This window comes from Podarcis cretensis (genome assembly GCF_951804945.1).
Source record: "Podarcis cretensis genome assembly, chromosome: 3".
Lineage (NCBI taxonomy): Eukaryota > Metazoa > Chordata > Lepidosauria > Squamata > Lacertidae > Podarcis > Podarcis cretensis.
The window spans coordinates 28,051,329-28,071,016 of NC_137172.1; the positions used below are offsets into that span (position 1 = coordinate 28,051,329).

At 41.9% G+C, this 19,688-nt stretch overlaps 1 protein-coding gene across 2 annotated transcripts in view; it reads left to right on the forward strand.

Moving 5' to 3' along the window:
- The first annotated feature begins 675 nt into the window (after window positions 1–675).
- KCNK2 (potassium two pore domain channel subfamily K member 2) overlaps window positions 676–19,688 on the forward strand; it is a 131,051-nt gene continuing 112,038 nt past the window's right edge. The window contains exon 1 of one of the 2 annotated variants that reach the window (XM_079968865.1): window positions 676–770. In XM_079968865.1, the coding sequence (XP_079824991.1) occupies window positions 737–770 (34 nt within the window). In that variant the 5' untranslated portion in view covers window positions 676–736. The remainder of the gene's footprint in view (window positions 771–19,688) is intronic. The other variant, XM_079968866.1, reaches the window with a different exon arrangement.

The following is a 19,688-nucleotide window of genomic DNA, read 5'->3' on the forward strand; positions in this document are numbered from 1 at the left end:
GTTTTGGAGTTTAAAACTAACGAGGCATTTCTATTTAAATAAAATGTCCAGATGCCTTTATTTGTGTGGAATAACAGGAGAGGAGCAGTTCTTCAGAGACACACGCATCACATTGTGATTTCATTTAGTGACCACGGGGTCTTAAAAATAAACTTTGGCCATGTAGATCTTGTTGTCCTTTAAAGAATGGAAAATATTATGTACTCCAAACCCCGCTGAGTCTCTAACAACTCTTTGGATACTATTACAGTAGCAGTGGCATTGCATTGCATTCAGCACAGGCACGCCTTATGCGTGAATAATGGTTGGGTAGGAAGTAAAAATAAATATTTTTTCTGATCAACTCATGCACAAGCTCTTGCCTTTTAATCTCCTCTGGAGGATTTCCTATTTGTGTTTTTCCCCATTGTCGTAAGGGACACTTATCAGAGGCACCTCCATGAGGAATATTTTGCAGTTAAATCAAGCATCCCTTGTAAAGTGCTGGAAGATGTAAATCATCATGCAAATGTGATAGATTTAACACCACTAATGGCTTATTGACTTGTGGGTGATCGCTTGATTGTTTAGGAAAGGAAATACAAGCACACAAAATTTGCATGCACTTAAGAATGAAACATGCTATTTGAAGGAAATGGCTCAAAGTGAATCACTTTTTGGAGGAATGGGAAGGAAATACAATACTACTTTATCCAAGGAAGGAAAAAAGCATGCTGATTTCTAATTACACCACCAAATGATGAACCTTCAAGCACGGTATCACTTCCATTGTAAGTATCCTTGCTACAAATCAAAATGCAATTATCACAACCATTGTGATGTGTTGGTGATTCAGAATGTCTGAACTCCAGAGTTGGGATTTTGAACTAGAATAAATAAAACCTACTTTGGAGCTACTGAACATTGATTGTTCCTATGTGCCAGCCAATACTTAACCAACAACTCAATTTGTTACGTTTCTATTATTGTGATTTTCAGTTGACAAAAAATGCAACCTTAACTGATGCTGAACCTCATGCAATGCATTTCTAAGCCTATTTTCTCACAGCTAAGTTCTTTTGAGTTCTACGGGACTTCCTTGTGAGTAAATGTGTTTAGGACTGCAGCCACTATTTGTTAAAAGTTGAAACATTTGTATGTCTAATTTTTGGAGCCTCTGGATATCATAATATGTAAATGCCAATGTATTAGACTAATTAATCCAAACTCATTATATGGAATGCATTTTTGTTCCTGTTTAGGGATACAATCACATGCCCTCTTATTTGGGAGTAAATCCTTTGAATTCAGTGGGACTTCCTTCCAGGTAGATATGCACAGGATTGTGTTGCACACCAAGTATGTACAGGATTTCAGCTGTAGACTCCCTGCAGCCTCACCTGTCAGTAAAATACTTTATAGCAATGAATTTTATATCATTGTGTGAGGGTCATTTCATACCAACTTCTTTTTTGTCCCCCATATTTTATCAGAACTTTTTTGGGGGGGGATACATAACGTTCCTTGTCTTTGAAGTCACAGCCCACAATGGAATGTGTTTAGTTACTTACAACTAAAGGTCAATTGCTTGATATAAGTGCCCATTCAAAGAGATGAAATTTAAGCTAGACTGACGACTAACTACATGCATCACAAACATAGGATTTTAACTGTTGTAAACCACTCTGAGTGAAGTAGATGTATCGGAAGAGTGGAGTAAGAATTTCTGTTTAAAGAAAGTAAACAGATGATTAAAACAGTGAGGCAAGTATGGGAAACTCAAAGCATTAGGAAGGCAATGTTCCGTTCTGGCACCCTTCCACAGCCTGATTTATCTTCTCCTTGATTATTTGGCAAATGTAGCAGAATGGACACCTGGTCAAACTAATCTTGACCTGGTGTTAGAAGCTTAGTATCCCAGTAAACCAAACAGTTCAACTGCAAGTTATGTTAAAAATATTGTCATTGTTCTAGGACAGAATACAAACTAGAATTTTTCAGTTGCAGTGCTAGGATAATTTAAAAAATAAAAATAAAAATCTCATCTTTGCCTTCTATATGTAAATAGTCACTGTATTTTGGTCACAGCAGAGTTCAACCAAGAGGTGGGTGGGACTACCAGATTGGCATATGCAAATAATAGTGGATTGGTCAATCATCCTGATGACACAGTGGTGGAGAGGTAGTGCCTTGGATGAGGATCTCGAAGAGGTGCATTGAGGAGTGTCATGAGCAGGCAACAATAAATCACATGGCATGAAGTTAGCTCTTTATTAAAGGAAACAAGGTCAGCTCAGGAGGCCAGGCCTAGTCAACACAGGAACTCGTCCTGGCAGATCTTGTCCCCTATGAGGCAGTTGTGGGGACTGAAGTTCCCCATCTCCTCCTCCCTGGGTTCCTTTCCAAGTCATCATGTCTGTCTTTGCTCCTCCCTCTTCATACCTCGTCTGTCTCTGGGAGCCCAGAGGGGAGGGTAGCTGGTTGCAGCAGGAGCAGGAGACCCCTTGGCTTCTTCACCAGCCTGACTCATCTCTGCCTCTTGGCTCCTCTCTTCTCCAGCTTCCACTTCTGCCTCCGATTCTGGACTGCCCTCTGCCACAATCTCTTTTTTTGCTCACTAAACCCTGTTGCTCTTCAGCTTCCAAGACGTCTGTCCCACCACCCTGATTCTGAGCCTTCTTCCCTTGGGGGTCCTCTTGGGGGGTCCCCCAGATGGTGCCTCCCATCATTCCTCAGCATGCAGCCAGGCCATGACAGGCAGAGGGCTGGTCCTGTTGAAATAGAAGGCACCTGCTGAATCTCTTATTGGCAGAACATTCCACAGTAAAGGGCTGATGAGACTAAAGCAGAACTTTCCAAACTTTTCATGTTGGTGGCACACTTTTTACACATAATTTTGCAACATACTAATTCAGTTTTAGGGACGCAGGTGGCATTCTGGGTTAAACCACAGAGCATAGGACTTGCCGATCAGAAGGTCGCGGTTAGAATCCCCGTAACAGGATGAGCTCACGTTGCTCGGTCCCAGCTCCTGCCAACCTAGCAGTTCAAAAGCATATCAAAATGCAAGTAGATAAATAGGTACCACTCCGGTGGGAAGGTAAACGGTGTTTCCGTGCGCTGCTCTGGTTTGCCAGAAGCGGCTTAGTCCTGCTGGCCACATGACCCAGAAGTTGTACACCGGCTCCCTCGGCCAATAAAGCGAGATGAGTGCCACAACCCCAGAGTCGGTCACGACTGGGCCTAATGGTCAGGGGTCCCTTTATCTTTAATTCAGTTTTACTAGGAAACTGGAGGTTAAACTAACCACTTTCCAGCCTTGGAAGTAACGTGGGGAGCATTCACACGACACATCCACACACTGCAGCCAACACACTAACATGTCATGACACACAGTTTGGAAAGCTCTGTACTAAAGATTTAATTTCTAGTTGTTGTCAAATGAGACTTGCCAATTTGAAGAAACAGTGCAATCCTATACATTCCTACAGTGGGGATTACTGTCAGGTAAGTGGGCCCAGGAATGAATGGTGTGCATTGCGGCTTCTCTCAATGAATCCTGGAAGCTGTATTTTGTCAACAGTGCTAAGAATTCTGTTAGCTTGTTGTTATTCATCGGGGGGAACCAGGCAGGAGAGGAAGGAAGGTAAAGTCACACCAACCTCTCCTCCTTGTTCAGTATGGGCTCGGTAATGAGTGCCTTTGGGAAGACTGAAAAAAGGCAGAATCACACCCATGAATTCCCCCTTCAAAGCAGAGTAAGTACATTTCCCTAGAAAATATAGCACTCTGGTGTTCCCCCCCCCACCAGAGTTCCCTGCCTTGACACTAGTGCTTTCTACTTTGAAGTTTGATCTTCCTGAGCACATCTGCAGAATCTGCAGTTTGCAATGAGGGGAGCTTGTTAACTCTCCTTATCGAAAGTGCTTATCTCTGGGAGTAGAAACAATACAGGGGAGGGTGCTTCTCCTGGTTCAACAGTTTTAAAACAAAACATCTGATTTGGCTTGTGCTTCAAGACGAGCTTATTGATACTCAATCGTTATCTCGGCACAGGTTGCCCCTTACAGAATGAAGTGACCACAGGTCTCTGAAAATATAGTGTGAAATAAAAACAGAATTCCCTGTAGGGAATCCTTGAAATAGATGATTTCACGTTTTCTAGACTGCCTGAGGGGAAAGTAGCCTAACAAGGCTACCTCTTTCAAAATTTAGCATTAAAACACCCAAGACAGAGTTTTAATGAGAAATTTTTGAGAGGGGTAGCCCTGTTAATCTAAGGTGATAGTTTAAAGTGTCTTTGTTTTTAATGAGAAATGTGATTTTAAAAAATATATAGGACTGAAGGGAGGGCTGACAATTTGGTACATGTGGAGGGGCATTTGCATATCCAAAACACATGACTTCCCCTAAATTTTCCCCTCACACAGGGGTGTAGAGTGGATGGCAGGGGCGCCATAGCCCGGGAGTACAATTTTGAGGGGTGAAAACCAGGCACCCCCCCCCCAGGGATCTGCATACTGCCCTGCCTGTTGCTGGGGGTCTCTGGGCTCCGGAGCCTGGCCTGACCTTGCCGACGCAACCCCAGCCCCTTTGCTGAATGACCACCTGGCTAGTGTTGGGGGGGGGTGCACCGCCAAGGGGCACATTGGCCGGCCGGGCTCCCCCTTGCGTGGGTGGGCAGGCAGGTGGTACAGTGTGACCCTGTGACCCCTCTGTGCGCTGTGCCTGCCCGGTGACGGCAAGAGCTGGGCTGGCACAGCAGGTTTTGTTCACCCTCCACACTCCGTCCTGCCACAGCTTCTGACACCGCTGCCTTCACAGAGCTACAATTACAAGCACCCATAACAGACTACAGTTCTTGGGCTTCTTGGGTGGAAGTCATGTGCTTTAAATGTGTGCTAGGTGTGCTTTAGATATATAGCAGATCTGCTCATAGAGATTGGGAATCTTTCCCTTTACAGCCCTGAGTGACTCACTGGGTGGGGCAGCAGAATTTAGGTCTGTGGTTTCCTATTTCTATCCCTAGCAGTTCCTGAGAATGGTACACATAGGACCTTTGGGCATGATGAGCTACTTTTTCCCGGTATGCTACTTATAATAAGCATTCAGCAGACATTGGGAAAGTCCCCTTGTTGCTTCACTGCATCACCTAAAATCCTGGCATGGATAGCCTTGATGTGGGCAACTGCTTCACTGTGGATTCATTTTCTTATTTCATGCTCAGAAAGCCAAACATCTCAGTTCTGCAGGGTCCCAGGGTATCAGCTGAGATGCTTGTACTAAGAAGAGCTAGCACTTGCAAGTGAGCAAGACAGCTAAATGGCTCCCTTGATCTGTGTCTTCAGACCACAGCTGCTTCTGGATTTTGTCTCCTTCTCACCCAATGCATATAAAAGATTGAGAAACCAGATGGTTAATTGGGCTTACAGGTAAATGAAGGGTTATTTATGCAATGTATATATCTAAATATAAGGTTAGCAGCATGACAATTGTTCAGAGAGCTTCAATGTGAGCTTGAAGTAGACAGAGGAATCCAAGTTGGACAATGTATTCAAAGACAGTATTAGCATAACTCACATATTATCTCTCAGTTACCTTGTGGTGTAGTGGCTAAGAGCGGTGGACTCCTAATCTGGTGAACTGGGTTCGCGTCTCCGCTCCTCCACATGCAGCTGAGGGTGACCTTGGGCCAGTCACACTTCTTTGAAGTCTCTCAGCCCCACTCACCTCACAGAGTGTTTGTTGTGGGGGAGGAAGGGAAAGGAGAATGTTAACTGCTTTGAGACTCCTTCGGGTAGTGATAAAGCGGGATAGCAAATCTAAACTCATGCTGCATATGTACTGAATATCTTTTTTTTTTAAAAAAAAATTAATATTTATTAGCAGTTTAAAGATTACAAAAGAAAAGAAAAAGAATTAAACAAGACAATACAATACAATACAAAAACAAAAACAAAAACACCACACAACCCAAACCCTAAAACATTGAATCAACCAAACAAAACAAAAACAATTAAAAACACATCCATTAATTTCAATATCATAACTTTCGTTCACTTGTTTCAGCGATCTCTTCACACCTCCCTTTTTTGTATTCCACTTCAATTAACTGTTTCAGCAATTCCTTTCCATCTTCCTCTGTTTTCTGTCCTGTAATTTATCTTAACATATTCTAACCTTGTTTTTTTCCCTTTAATACATTTACAATCTGTCTGTACCTAATTCCTTATAACATTTCTGCTAAAGCCATATAACTTCATTCCATCATTTTTCTAACATTCATTAATTTTACAATATTTCTGTAAATAATCTTTAAACTTTTTCCAATCTTCTTCCACCGACTCTTCTCCCTGGTCTCGGATTCTGCCAGTCATTTCCGCCAGTTCCATATAGTCCATCAACTTCATCTGCCATTCTTCCCGGGTGGGTAAATCTTGTGTCTTCCAATACTTCGCGATGAGTATTCTTGCTGCTGTTGTTGCATACATAAAGAAAGTTCTGTCCTTCTTTGGCACCAATTGGCCGACCATGCCCAGGAGAAAGGCCTCTGGTTTCTTCAGAAAGGTATATTTAAATACCTTTTTCATTTCATTATAAATCATCTCCCAGAATGTCTTAATCCTTGGGCATGTCCACCAAAGGTGAAAGAATGTACCTTCAGTCTCATTACATTTCCAACATTTATTTTCAGGCAAATGGTAAATTTTTGCAAGCTTGACTGGTGTCATGTACCACCTATAAATCATTTTCATTAAATTCTCTCTTAGGGCATTACATGCCGTAAATTTCATACCTGTGGTCCATAACTGTTCCCAGTCAGCCATCATAATGTTATGTCCAACATCTTGTGCCCATTTAATCATAGCAGATTTCACCATTTTATCCTGAGTGTTCCATTTCAACAGCAAGTTATACATTCTTGACAAATTCTTAATTTTGGGATCTAGCAATTCTGTTTCCAATTTTGATTTTTCCACCTGGAAGTCAACATTTTTGTCCAAATTATATGCCTCCATTATTTGGTAATAATGGAGCCAATCTCGCACTTTGTTTTTTAATTTTTCAAAGCTCTGCAGTTTTACCCTGTCTCCATCTTGTTCCAAAATTTCCCAATATTTTGGCCATTTGGCCTCCATATTGAGTTTTTTCTGTGCCTTCGCTTCCATTGGTGACAACCATCTTGGGGTTTTGCATATGTACTGAATATCAATACTCAGTGCTAATATAAGCTCAGGAACCTGCATAAATTATACAAATTAATTCAAACGTAGAAGTCTTAAGTTGTTTATTTTGTATAGTTATTCTGCATTTTTAAATCATAGGGTACAGATACAGATCTATATGCAGGACACTGAAACCACATGTTGTAACTACTGAAAATACTTCACACCTTCTGAGAGTTCAGCACCACCCAAACATGGTGGTGGAATTCAAGGATTCTGTATTTTGCATATCCAGTATAGATTTACCACTGTTCAAGATGGAGTAGAATTTTGATTCCACTCAAGTTTAAAGGCAAACCTACCTAATTCATAATTTCTGAAACAATGTGTGATCCAAAACACAGGCATCATGCAGAATTTGAACTTTCCCAAATTTTGCAATTCCCCAGCCAAGTAATGTGTGCAAAAATTTATATACTAAAATGTGCATAAAAGTGTATATGTTAGTGAGCATAGCATACAAAAATGTTTTAAATCAGGGGATATTGCTTTGCAAAACTATGTACATTGGGGACAACTGAATACAAAAATGTGTATATTAGGAGAAATTTGCGCCAAAATGCCAATAAATGGCCATGAAGACTCTTTAAAAGAAAAAGACCGATGTGGAAACGTGGAGAACTGAAATTAAGATTGGGAAAATGAGAAACTGAAATCCATTTCTAGGCTCTGTGCTTTCTCCTTCTTCAGTTTTGATCTTTTCACGCAGGACATAGATTCAAAACTATGATCATGGCCTCACCTTTCAAGAGGGCTTACTTCACTTCCAACCCAGCAGCTGATTTCATCTTTGCCTGCATTCTAGCACAGAAACCAAAACAAAAGCCTAAGCAAACCCCTTTATCTTTAAAGTGCTAGTTCTGCTAAGCACTGCTATGCCCCATACCCAGAAGAAAAATAGTCAGGTCACTTTTGCATCTAAATTAATTCATAGCAAATTTGAACCATTTGTAATTAAACCATTGCACTGAATTATACAAAGGCAAGAAGAATTATTGCTGCAACAGCACGCAGTCCTAGTCAGTCACTGCTAAAGTACATGTGATAGTGAAGCAACTGCTTTGACACTCTTATTTACTATGTGATGCATGTCCTGTGGGAGTTGAGTAAAGGCCTGGATTGGTAGTGAAGCAATCGGGATGAACCTTTTGCCATGCAGCTTATTTTAGTAAACCTCAATTTTACCCTCATAGTCCTATCAACAGGGGAATTATACGAATTATCCCCCAACTTGAGAAACTCCAGGTTCAACTAAGTGTTGCAATGCATGTTACACAATACTGTTTTTACAAGAGCAAAATAACATTTGAGATAGATTCCGAACGTTCCTGTGCCAGGGCAGAGAAACCTCTCCACTGCAGGCTACAGATTTCGAATTGTCGACACTGCGGACACAAAACACACACATACACAAACACACTTGCTGATGCTCTGTTTATTTTACTAAATCATGTACACGAATCTCTTTGATTTTCAATTATTCTTCTAAGAATTTGTATTATGACATCTCCCCCCCCCCCCCCAAAAAAAGGGCATCATCCTTCTGCAGCCCAAGAAGGCCTGCTTATATGTGGAGTGGCAGGACCAGAAGTGGTAGGAATGGTGTTGGTTTTGGGATAATGGGCTGCTGGCCACCCCCAACAGGGCCGTCTTTACCCGGGGGTGCAAGGGGTGCAGTGCACCTGGGTGCCAAATTCGGGGGGGCAGCAAATGTATTCTGGGGGGCACCAAATGTATACCTACTGTATACCGGTCCCTCTCGATTGGCAGCAGTGAAAAGCAATGGAGCAAACGTCCCCACACCCCTCCTCCGTCGCTCTGTTACTCCGTAACGCCAAATATTCCTGATGAGTCAGGAAACAAAAGCAGTTATTTTCACTGTGTCGTTGTTATAGGTGAGCAATTTTCCTCCCCCAATAAAGGTCAACAACTTTGGCTTCCTCCCTTCCCCCAAAAAGCTCAACAACTGTGAGCGGCTATACTAAATTTGGGGGTGCTGGGCCGATCTTTGTGGCGGCGCATATGCTAAAGATGGCCCTGATCACCAAGCATGGAATTCTGTTCCATGACTGGAATTTGTGGTTGTGGTTGAGGAGTGAGTGGTGACTCGGCCCTTGCTTGATTGTATTTATCTTTCTCTCTTGTTGAATAAATTTTATTGAATTTTTTTTTTTGGGGGGGGGTACAAAGATTAATATTGGATCTCTTTTTACCAAGGATAAAAAAAACTAATCTAAATAAAAACACAGAGCAGAAAGAGAAAGAAGAAGAAAAAGAAAAAATAGATGGAGGGAAAGGGGGGGGGAAGACTGTATTTGTCACTCTTGATATTAGAAAAAGTAAGACTCAGACAGAAAATAAATTTGCAGTGCAGTCCTATGAATTAAGCAGAAGCAAGTGAATAAAATAATGTCGCAAAAGTTCTGTGTTTGGGGGAAAGGTAGAGTTTCAGTATGAATTTTTGGAAAATAAATTCTACTAATATTTGTAGTTTCATTTAAAAAGTGGGGAGGTGGTCTATGCTGTTATTTCATTTTATTCAGCTTGAGTTTTCTGCAGCTCTTAGGTAGAGCACAATGGAGCAGTCTCAGGGTCTTAGGGGTCATAGGATGTTCATACCCTCCTCCCTACATTCAGACAGGGTGGTCCACATGCAGAGGCCTCTCTTTTGTGTTCACAGAAAGCTCCACTATTTTTGTTGGCTTATTCTTGGAGCTTTGAGATTAGTGTGAGGGGGTCAAAATAGGGCATTTGGGGAGGGTGTCAGGGGTGGTTTTGGACTGAGTGGTGTGGCCCTAGAACGGGAGACAACTAGGCCAAACCTGGAGCTGGCATACTTAGTTTAGCTCCCAATAACCAGTTGGACCAGGGAGAAGCAGAGGGTGGGGGTGGGGTGGGGGGACGGGCCGCAATAGTGAAATGAAAAAGGGGGAAAGATTGTTAAAAGGCTCTGCCCAACTTCTGGCCTAGCCTGCGGGGGCCCAAATAGGCTTTAGGTAGTGATGGGTTGTTGCCCGCAGACCCCTTCCCCACCTCCAAGCTCTAGAAAATTGCTTTCTATGTACCAGGGCTGGCTCAATGCATTTTGGCACCTGAGGCAAACCACAAAATGGCAGCCCCTCCCTGCCAGGGAAGAAGGGGTGAGTGGAGATCTACATCAGGAACAAGGGGTGGAATAAAGATTATATAGGGATCTGCTGCCCCTCTGGATCCTGCCACCTGAGGCGGTTGCCTCACATTGCTTCATTGGTGGGCCGGCCCTGCTACGAACAATGAAGTATAATAATCATTTACAAAGAAGAGTTATTTTGTGAACTGTGCATCTGGCAACTTAATACAGTCATAACTGCGATACCATGTCTCTAGTCCTTGCCCTTTTTACAGTGGAGAAATTCCTGCTGTTCTGTTGCCCTATTTTCATTTTCATTGTATTCCGAAGTAGGAATGTATCTTTGTCTAAATATGTAGAAATGTAAAAAAAATCGAAAGGACCAACCATAAAGGTCACATCTTTTGCAAACAGCCAAAACTACATAACTGAAATGAAGTGAAGCAATGGAATGTGACCTAAGAAAAATCATTCTCTCTCTCTCTCTCTCTCTCTCTCTCTCTCTCTCTCTCTCTCTCTCTTTCTGTGTCACACACACACACACACACACACACACACAGAAAGAGAAAGAGTGTCTTGGACTATACACTTTTAAAATGCTAAAATGTAAAAACATGCCTTTTGAATGTGGGTGGGTGGGTGTAAGAACAAATAGGGGTAATTTAAAATGCATCCCTCAATTTTGGACAAGAGGTTTCAAAAAAATAAAGAAAAAGTTATAAGCTGCTATTGGATGCTGAGGGAGCATCCTTGCCTAGAGAACTCCATGCTAAAGATGTCCAATCTCAAGACCCTAAGGATCTAACAGTGCCAGAATTTGGAGCTGGCCTGACTTAGCTGTTCTTAATGGGAACTTGTACACAGCAGAAGGAAATCCCTTAATAATGCAGTGCCCAAGCTGTGTTAACAACATCCTGAAAAACTCTTGAAAATGTAGTATGTCTTTCATGCTCAACTAGTCCTAAGCTCCTATAATGGAATGAAAATAATATTTGATACTGGACCTAGACAAGACACTGAGAAGCAACAGCCACTGGCTGCCTGCAAGGAGGGCAGTGAACATAGTTTCTCCTTGCCCATCCAGCATGATGTTCCCACCTCTGCCATCAATGTCTTTTCAAATGCCTGTACAACTCCCATCATATATTCAGAAAGCAATGGGGGAAAGGACTTGAGGTTTCCCAACCCATGAAAAATAAATCCCAATATATTTTCTAAGGCACCTGGGCTCAAACTAGCATAAAAGATGAACAGAGAAATCAAAGTCCTACCAAAGGAGATCGATATTTGTCTGGGAGATTCATAGCTGTCCATTCCTGAAAGGGTGTGCGTTTGTGGTTTTGTTGAAAAGATTTTATTGGAAATACTGTATGTGAAGAGCCTCTCAAGAAGAGCCATGAAAAAGACGAGAACCATTCATTTCCTGTTTTGGAAAAAGCATTTCATCATAATTGTTAAATGCAGACTCCCTTCCATGATCCTGTCATTGCAAACAAAAGGTTAACGATTGATCTGATGCTTATGCGCTAATCTTTCCTTTACTAGTAAATGGGTTTTATAGCTCAGAGATTAATATGGATAGTTGTTGGCAAAGCTGCCCTAACTTGGAGTGTAGCAATCAAAGCATGGAAGGTGGGAAGTTGTCTTCTTTCCTGGTTTTGTGAGCTTTTTATTTCTAGTCTCTATTCATCTCTTTTTTTGGCCTATGCTGTATTACAGATTATACAGTAACAGATGCTACTCTTTCATATATATCAAGTTGTCCAAAGGTTTTGTTGCTGTTGTTTTTACAGTAGAGCAGGGGATAGTGGAACTGAGAAAAATGTTCATTGTGTTGCTATCCAATTTCTTGGTATGTGTGTGTTTTCTCTAGGCCAATGGGATGGACCAATGGGTAACTGATTGTAGCAGCAATATGCAGGAAGGGTTTATTAGTTGCTTTTCAACCCATGGGAGGGGAATATGGATTTTTGGGGGTGGGCTGGTGCTGCCTGTATAAACACATAAATTGGTTTTTGTTGTTATTCAAAGAGATTGAGGTGGTGTACATGGCTCCCCAATTTTCCATTTGTTCCCCTCGCAACAAGCCTGTGAGTTATAAGGGTTTTCATTAAAGATTTCCCCTGACCCACTTCTGGTTATTGTAGGAGGGTGAAATTGCACATGTATAATGATACCTCTCTCCATAGGTAACGTGGTAATTTGTAGTTCTGAGTTCCTAATGGTTTCTCTGTTACGGGTGCTAACATGGAATAACATCTGATAATGGAACCAGTTGAATCCAGAGCAGTCATCAGGTTCCTGTACTTGAAAGGGCGCACACCATGGGAAACGTTCGATGAGATGAAAGGGACTATGGAGAGGATGCCCCATCGTATGACGTAGTCAAGCACTGGCATCGTCAGTTCAAGTGTGGTCGGACTTTGGTGGAAAGGCTCCCATTCCTGGGTGACCACAGTCCACTATTGATGAAGACACCATGCGGCATGTCCGCCATTTTGGAGGATCGCCGCATAACCGTTTGCCAACTAGATGCAGATGTCAAGATCAGTGTGGGCTCTGTAGAAAAAATCATCCATGACCATTTGCACATGAGAAAGGTGTCCGCACCATGGGTTTCCTGGCTGCTGACGCCTTTCCAGAAGCAGGAATGAGTCACATGTTCACGGGCTCTTTTGGCCATGTGTCACGAAAACCATGATGACCTCTTCGCCAGACTAATTACTCAGGACAAAACATGGGTCCATCATTATGACTCAGAAACTAAATCACACTCCAAACAATGGAAGCACTCTGCCTCACAACCTCCAAAGTAGGTCCGTGTCCAACCGCCAGTGGACAAGGTCAAGCTCGTGGTCTTTTGGGACCAGCGTGGAGTAGTGCTGGTGGATTTCCTGGCAAAGGAACAATTACCAGGACATACTACACTTCACTGCTGCAGAAATTGCAGAAAGCCATCAAAATTGAGAAGCATGGTATACTGACCAAAGGTATCTGCCTCCTGCAGGATTCACAACTTGCATGTTACTCAGACGGAAGCACAGTCCTGTGGCTATGAAATCCTTCCTCACCCCCCTTATTCTCCTGACCTTGCACCATTGGACTGATGGGAAGTCTTGCTTCTACACATGACTCTGGCTAAACCATTTTAAGCTGAGACATTCCTTCATCACCCTAGAATGTTCAGTTCATATTGAGTTCATGAGACATTGCATCCTGACCTGTTCTTAGTGCTTGGTTGGCACATCTACGGATGAATGCTATATATTAATCACTAGTAATAGTTTAAGTCTTGCTATATCAATCACTAGTAATATTCTGTGTTCCCTTTCCCAGCCTTTGGTCTATTGATGATTGATGCCTGTGTGCAACCCTTGTATTGTATTTGTGTTAACCAATCAGCAACAAGCACATATGTGGCAATGCTGTAATATTCAATGCTGCAGATGCCTCCCATATGACACTTGTCATTCGTCTGTCGTTTATTTCAACCCAGCGTTGGACTTTCACCTCTTTCCAACCACGAAGTTATTTTTGAAGGGCAAGCTTTTTCCAGACGATGAAATGCTGATGTCTCACAAGTCATGGCTTCTGACGCAACCTGCCGACTTCTACAGACAAGGTCTCCACAGCTGCATAAAGCAATGGGAGAAGTGTTTGACTCTTGCTGGTAGCTATGTAGAGAAGGACTAATAACTGTGCCCAGTTTCATTTGTCTCAGTCCACGGGAAGCACATCGGGGGAAATCTTCAATGAACACCCCTCGTAGGTTAGGCTGAGAGATGGAGGTTCAGGTCCACAGATAAGTTGTAAGACCCAAGATGCTGCAGAGAATTGGCAGTGCATGTTCAAAATTACTGACAGGAATTCTCATCTGCTTCAAGACAGGGAGAGGACAGTGGGGGAAAGGGGATTTTTCTATTAAATACAGAGAGCATTCTAAAATTTTGACTATAGATCCTTTAATATTTTGATCATTTGCTCCTCTGTTGGATACCATCAGATTCTCAAAATTTTGCTTAAAGCAGCAAAGCTGTTATATCAGCTCTTGATTCTCCCACCTCCAAACTTTTGTGGAGAACAAAGGGAAGAGGCAAGCAAAACTGCTGAATTGAAAATTTTAAAAACACACTAATCAATCTAGAATGCACTGTGCCCATAGTTTTTTAGGGGAAAGATAAGGATCAACTAGCTGATATTTTTCCTCCCACCTAATAAACTATTCTTTCCTTTCTGCCTGCCTACCATGTACTAACACTCAGAATAACTGTTCTATATCTCCATTGCCATACAGTGGTACCTTGGGTTAAGTACTTAATTCATTCTGGAGGTCCGTTCTTAACCTAAAACTGTTCTTAACCTGAAGCACCATTTTAGCTAATGGGGCCTCCTGCTGCTGCTGCGCCGCTGAAGCACGATTTCTGTTCTCATCCTGAAGCAAAGTTCTTAACCGGAGGTAATATTTCTGGGTTAGCGGAGTCTGTAACCTGAAGCGTATGTCACCTGAAGCATATGTAACCTGAGGTACCACTGTAATTTGTTTCCATTGGGAGAACCTCAGCTGTTCTGTCCGGTGCTCTTTTTAAACACAACTGGGAAAAATTCTTAAGGCAAATGGTCTCCTATAGTCCATTATTTAAATTACTTTCATGGGAGTAGGATTAGAAAAGTAGCTTGATGGTTGGTCAAATAGCTGGGCCCTTAATTCTTATAGGATTGCAAGGGAAACCATTTTGACTAAACATATGTTGCACCATGAAAATCAAAATCATGACATTCCAGAGGAAAAAGGCACTACCTCATTGGGTTGTGTTTTTTATTCCAGAGGAAAGAAGCTTGATCAACTGAATATGTTGCACAGTATTTCTGAGTAGAAAAATCAGTGTTTGTTAATTATACATAAACAAGAAGTCCCCAGCAATTTCATGAATATTGCTTGTATACACTTGCAATGCTACCCCACTGGTGTCTGGAGAGTGGGCCAGAGGCAGAGCTGAAGGACCTGCTGGATCCTAAGTCAAGCCAGTTCCTAGAAAAGAGTCTGATCTGGACCTGGTGCAGCAAAACCCACAGCCATGGTGGTTCTGCCTCTTCAGTCCCCTGGAGAAAGTTAGATTTGCTCTGCCCATCAACCTAACGTTATTTATTTAGCAAAATCTGTATGCCACTTAATCAATCAATCTCTGAGGGGTTTATGCAAGATGTTATAAAATATTCATTTAAAATAGGAATAAAACCAACCCACAACCGCTCCATCGATGCTGAGCTGGACAAGTGTATTGGCAAGGCTGCTTCGGCAATGGCTCGCCTTTTCAAAAGGGTATGGCAGAATGAGATGTTAGCGACCAATACCAACATGAAGGTCTGCCAGGCTTGCGGTTGAGCATGCTGTTTTATGGTAGTGAGTTGCGGGCAACTAACCACTGCCAGGAGCAACACTTCGACACCTTCCACATGCGCTGTGTCAGGAAGATTTGAGTCATCACATGGCAGGACACGCTCTCAAACAAATATGTGCTCTCCCAAGCTCACATTCCCAGCACGTTCACACTTCTGTCTCAACGACGTCTACACTGGCTTGGTCATTGTGGCGTTTGCCCTCCTAGGTGGGTCATAAGGAAAGGGTTAAATGAGTGTGAAGTGATTGGCCAGTGGGAACCCAAGGGGAGGAGTTAGAGTTGGAGTTGTTGGGAAGTCAGTTGGGAGTTGGAGAAGGAAGAGGGAGGATAAGTCTGTGGGTTGGTCTAGTTTTGATGTGAGAGAGTGAGAGAAACTGTTAGGAGGAGTCAGATAGACAGTTGGGATAATCAGTTAGAAGTTATTAGGAAGGTATAGGCCGGTAAAGAAACTAAGATTAAGAAACTGACAAGAAAAATTATCTGAAACCATAACCTTGTTAATGCTTATAAAATAAACTTGCTTATTTGATTTAATGTTAACAACTGTCTGGACTCTGTGTGTACCCGAGATAAATGGGTTGGTGGCAGCGGGGAAGTGAGCACAGTGGTGGCACAGGGATCAATAGACCATCAAACGTCCAGGGACCCTGTGTGATCACCACAGTCATGTCCACAGAAAGGAAGATGGCAGGATCCCCAAGGACGAGCTCTGTTGGAATACCATCTCAGTGTTACAAAGATGTCTGCAACATGGCATGAAGGCTGGCAAAATCAACCCCTTTGTGTGGGAATGTCTTGCAGATGATTGCAACGCCTGGAGACACTCAGTCAGGTTGTGTATTCACAACAGTGACCAGAGGAGGAATAACCACTGGGAGCAGCACAGTAAAAAGAAACGCCACGATACATCTGCACCAGCAAAATTGGACGCCTACATCTGCCCCAGCTGCAGCAAAACATGTCTCTCCCATATCGGTTTCTACAGCCAAAGCAGGCAATGGTTTGACTTCACCCCCCGAAGGCGCACTCCTTCATTGTCTCCCGAGACAGACACAAAAAAAATGAAGTATTTAAAAGCATTTTCTGCATTTAATTAATGAAGACCATTAGGCAAAGCAGTCCTAAGAGGTAAGTATCCCAAGGCAAAATGAATTAAAACCTAAAAAACAAAACAAAACGGGGAATATAATCATAGCATACAAAGCCAAGCCAAGCAATCATAAAAACAAACCTTTTAAACAACCCTGCCAGATGGCACAGTGCATACCAGGGCACATTTACCTTAATTTACAATATCTGAAAAGTCAGGTTTTCATGCTGAAAAACATAGCCTTGCTTCTCCCTCAGAGAGGGCAGTCAGGTGTCTGGCATGCAGCCAGAATGATAACAGCAAGAAGCTCTGCAAGTCTTTTTCACGTTTCCTGAAAACTGTTCATAATGACCCTTGCAGCACAGTCCTGTGCATATTTACTTCGAAGTAAGTCTCCTGTGTTCAGCTGTGCATACTGGTATATTTTATTCTATTCTATTATTGTCATTTAGATACTGTCTGCAAACAATGTCATCTAGGTGTTCCCCAGAAATTAAAAGAGAAATAACAGCATATATAACATTATATAACAGCATAACATTATAGCAGCAGATATAACATTAAAGCAGTCAACAACAAGAGTACCCAAAATCAGATCTTTCTAATAGATTTTTTTTTTTTTAAAGCCTGGGGGAAAATGTCAGGTGCACATAGGAGCATCTGCTTGGGAAAAGCATTGCAGAGATTGAGCATCACAGCTTTTGAGAAAACCAAACAGGAGTTTTAAGCAAAGAAGACAGTATCTGAAAGGTACAATACCACAGCTGAAAATCCAAGAGAAGAATCTCATTTAAAAATAAATGCACTTCATAGTTCTGTTATACCTAGCAATATTAAAGTGAACATCCACATTGTGGCGAATGTTTCTATTGACATTCATGTGCAAATGCTGATCTTCTTGAAGCGTTTAGCTGAATGTCTGAAAATAAACATGTATTTCTCCACCCTTTGTCAATATTCACTTCTGTATCAAAAAACAGTGGGAGAATGACATAGGCTATGAGATTAACCCCACTCAATGGACCAGAATGTGGTCTAAACCCCCCCTTTAAATCCATATCAGCGAAAAGAAAATAACTCACTCTGAAACTCACCTACAGGTGGTACCTAACACCAAGAAAACTAGCACTAATATGCCCAGGAACCTCACCAAAATGCTGGAGAGGGTGCACCTCCACAGGCACATACCTCCACTTAGATTAGATTAGATTAGATTAGATTAGATAAATTTATTGTCATTGTCCGTATATACACAGTATACACAACAACGAAAATCAAACACCCAAGACCGGATTCACATACACATTTGCACGTATCTCCAACACTCTCATCCTATTCAGACATAATCTATTAAAACATACATAATCCAGAATATAACACAACCTATTAGAAGCATAGCATAACCTAAAACCTATCTCATTCCTTACTACTCACTGCTTGCTATTTCTTACAACTGGCCCTGAGATCATTGTTTAGTGCAATCAGAGCTCTTGGATAGAAACTATTCAGAAGGCGTGTGGTTCGTGTTTTCATTGTCCTATATCTTCTGCCCGAAGGCAACAGTTCAAAGAGGTTGTGAGCAGGATGGGTGGGATCTCTCAGGATATTGTGTGCCTTCTTCAAGCTGCGAGACGTGAAGATCTCATCCAGGGTTGGTAGTTGGAGCCCAATAACATTCTGGGCAATTTTAATTATTCTCTGTAAGGCTTTTTTATCCATTCCAGAGCTGCTCCCATACCACGATAATATACTATAGGTTAAGACACTCTCAATGCTACTATGATAATAGGACAGAAGTAGGTGCTGAGATAGATTCCCACTTGTGGTGGGAGTGTTCCAAAATCCAACTATTCTGGACAACAGCCATACAAGAAATATGTAAAATAACTAAGCAAGTATTAGACATCACCCCAGAATTGGCCCTACTAAACATCTTCCAAGACAACAATGCCCATTTACACCACAAAGAACTCATAACCCACCTACTTTCAGCAGCCAGAAACACCATAACCAGACACCGGAGAGACCTGTCAGGAGTAAGCATGGACCAATGGTACCAAATAGTATGGGAAACAGCCTTACTAGAAAAATTAACCAATGAACTGAAACTGGTGTGGGGACAAATAGAGGAAGACACCTTCACCCAGTATGGCTCCCCTTTATCACAAACACAGCCCAACAAGACAATGACAATAATCCACCAACAGCATACAAATCAATATGGCTAACCTGATCCAAAACACCCACCCCACTCACACATGAAAACAAAGATCACCACAGCCAATCACAAACAAACAACCACACCCTAGGCCAACCCCAACCTCTCTCACCACCAAAGGAACACAAGTAAACAGCACAAGCAACGCTGACACCAAACCCTACATACATTAAGCATAATAGAAACATCGCCACCCAACCCCAACCCCACCCATCTTCCCTTCCTCCACCCCCCTTTTTTTCTTCTCCCCCTAATGTCTCAACAAATGAAACAGATTTATAAAAATGTTACACGGAAAAAATACGAGACATTACATTTACTTCTGTAAAACAAGAAAATCTTTAATAAAAAAAGAAAAGAAAGAATATTCACTTCTGTATTTTCCAATCACATTTAGTTGACTCTTAATATATAATGACATATCAATGAATTCTTCAGGCCTACAAAAAGTCTGTGATTCACATGAGTGCTGACATTTATCAGACTTTGGAGATTTGCTGGAACATCTATAAATCATACAGATATCAATCAATGTGTTATAAGATATATAACCATATATGGAAAGTTTGGGAATGTGAATCTTCAGTTAATTAATTGCATTTATGAATTGCTTCATAATTGAATAATGTAATACTCTTGACTAAAAACAGCAGTTCTTGGTATTTCT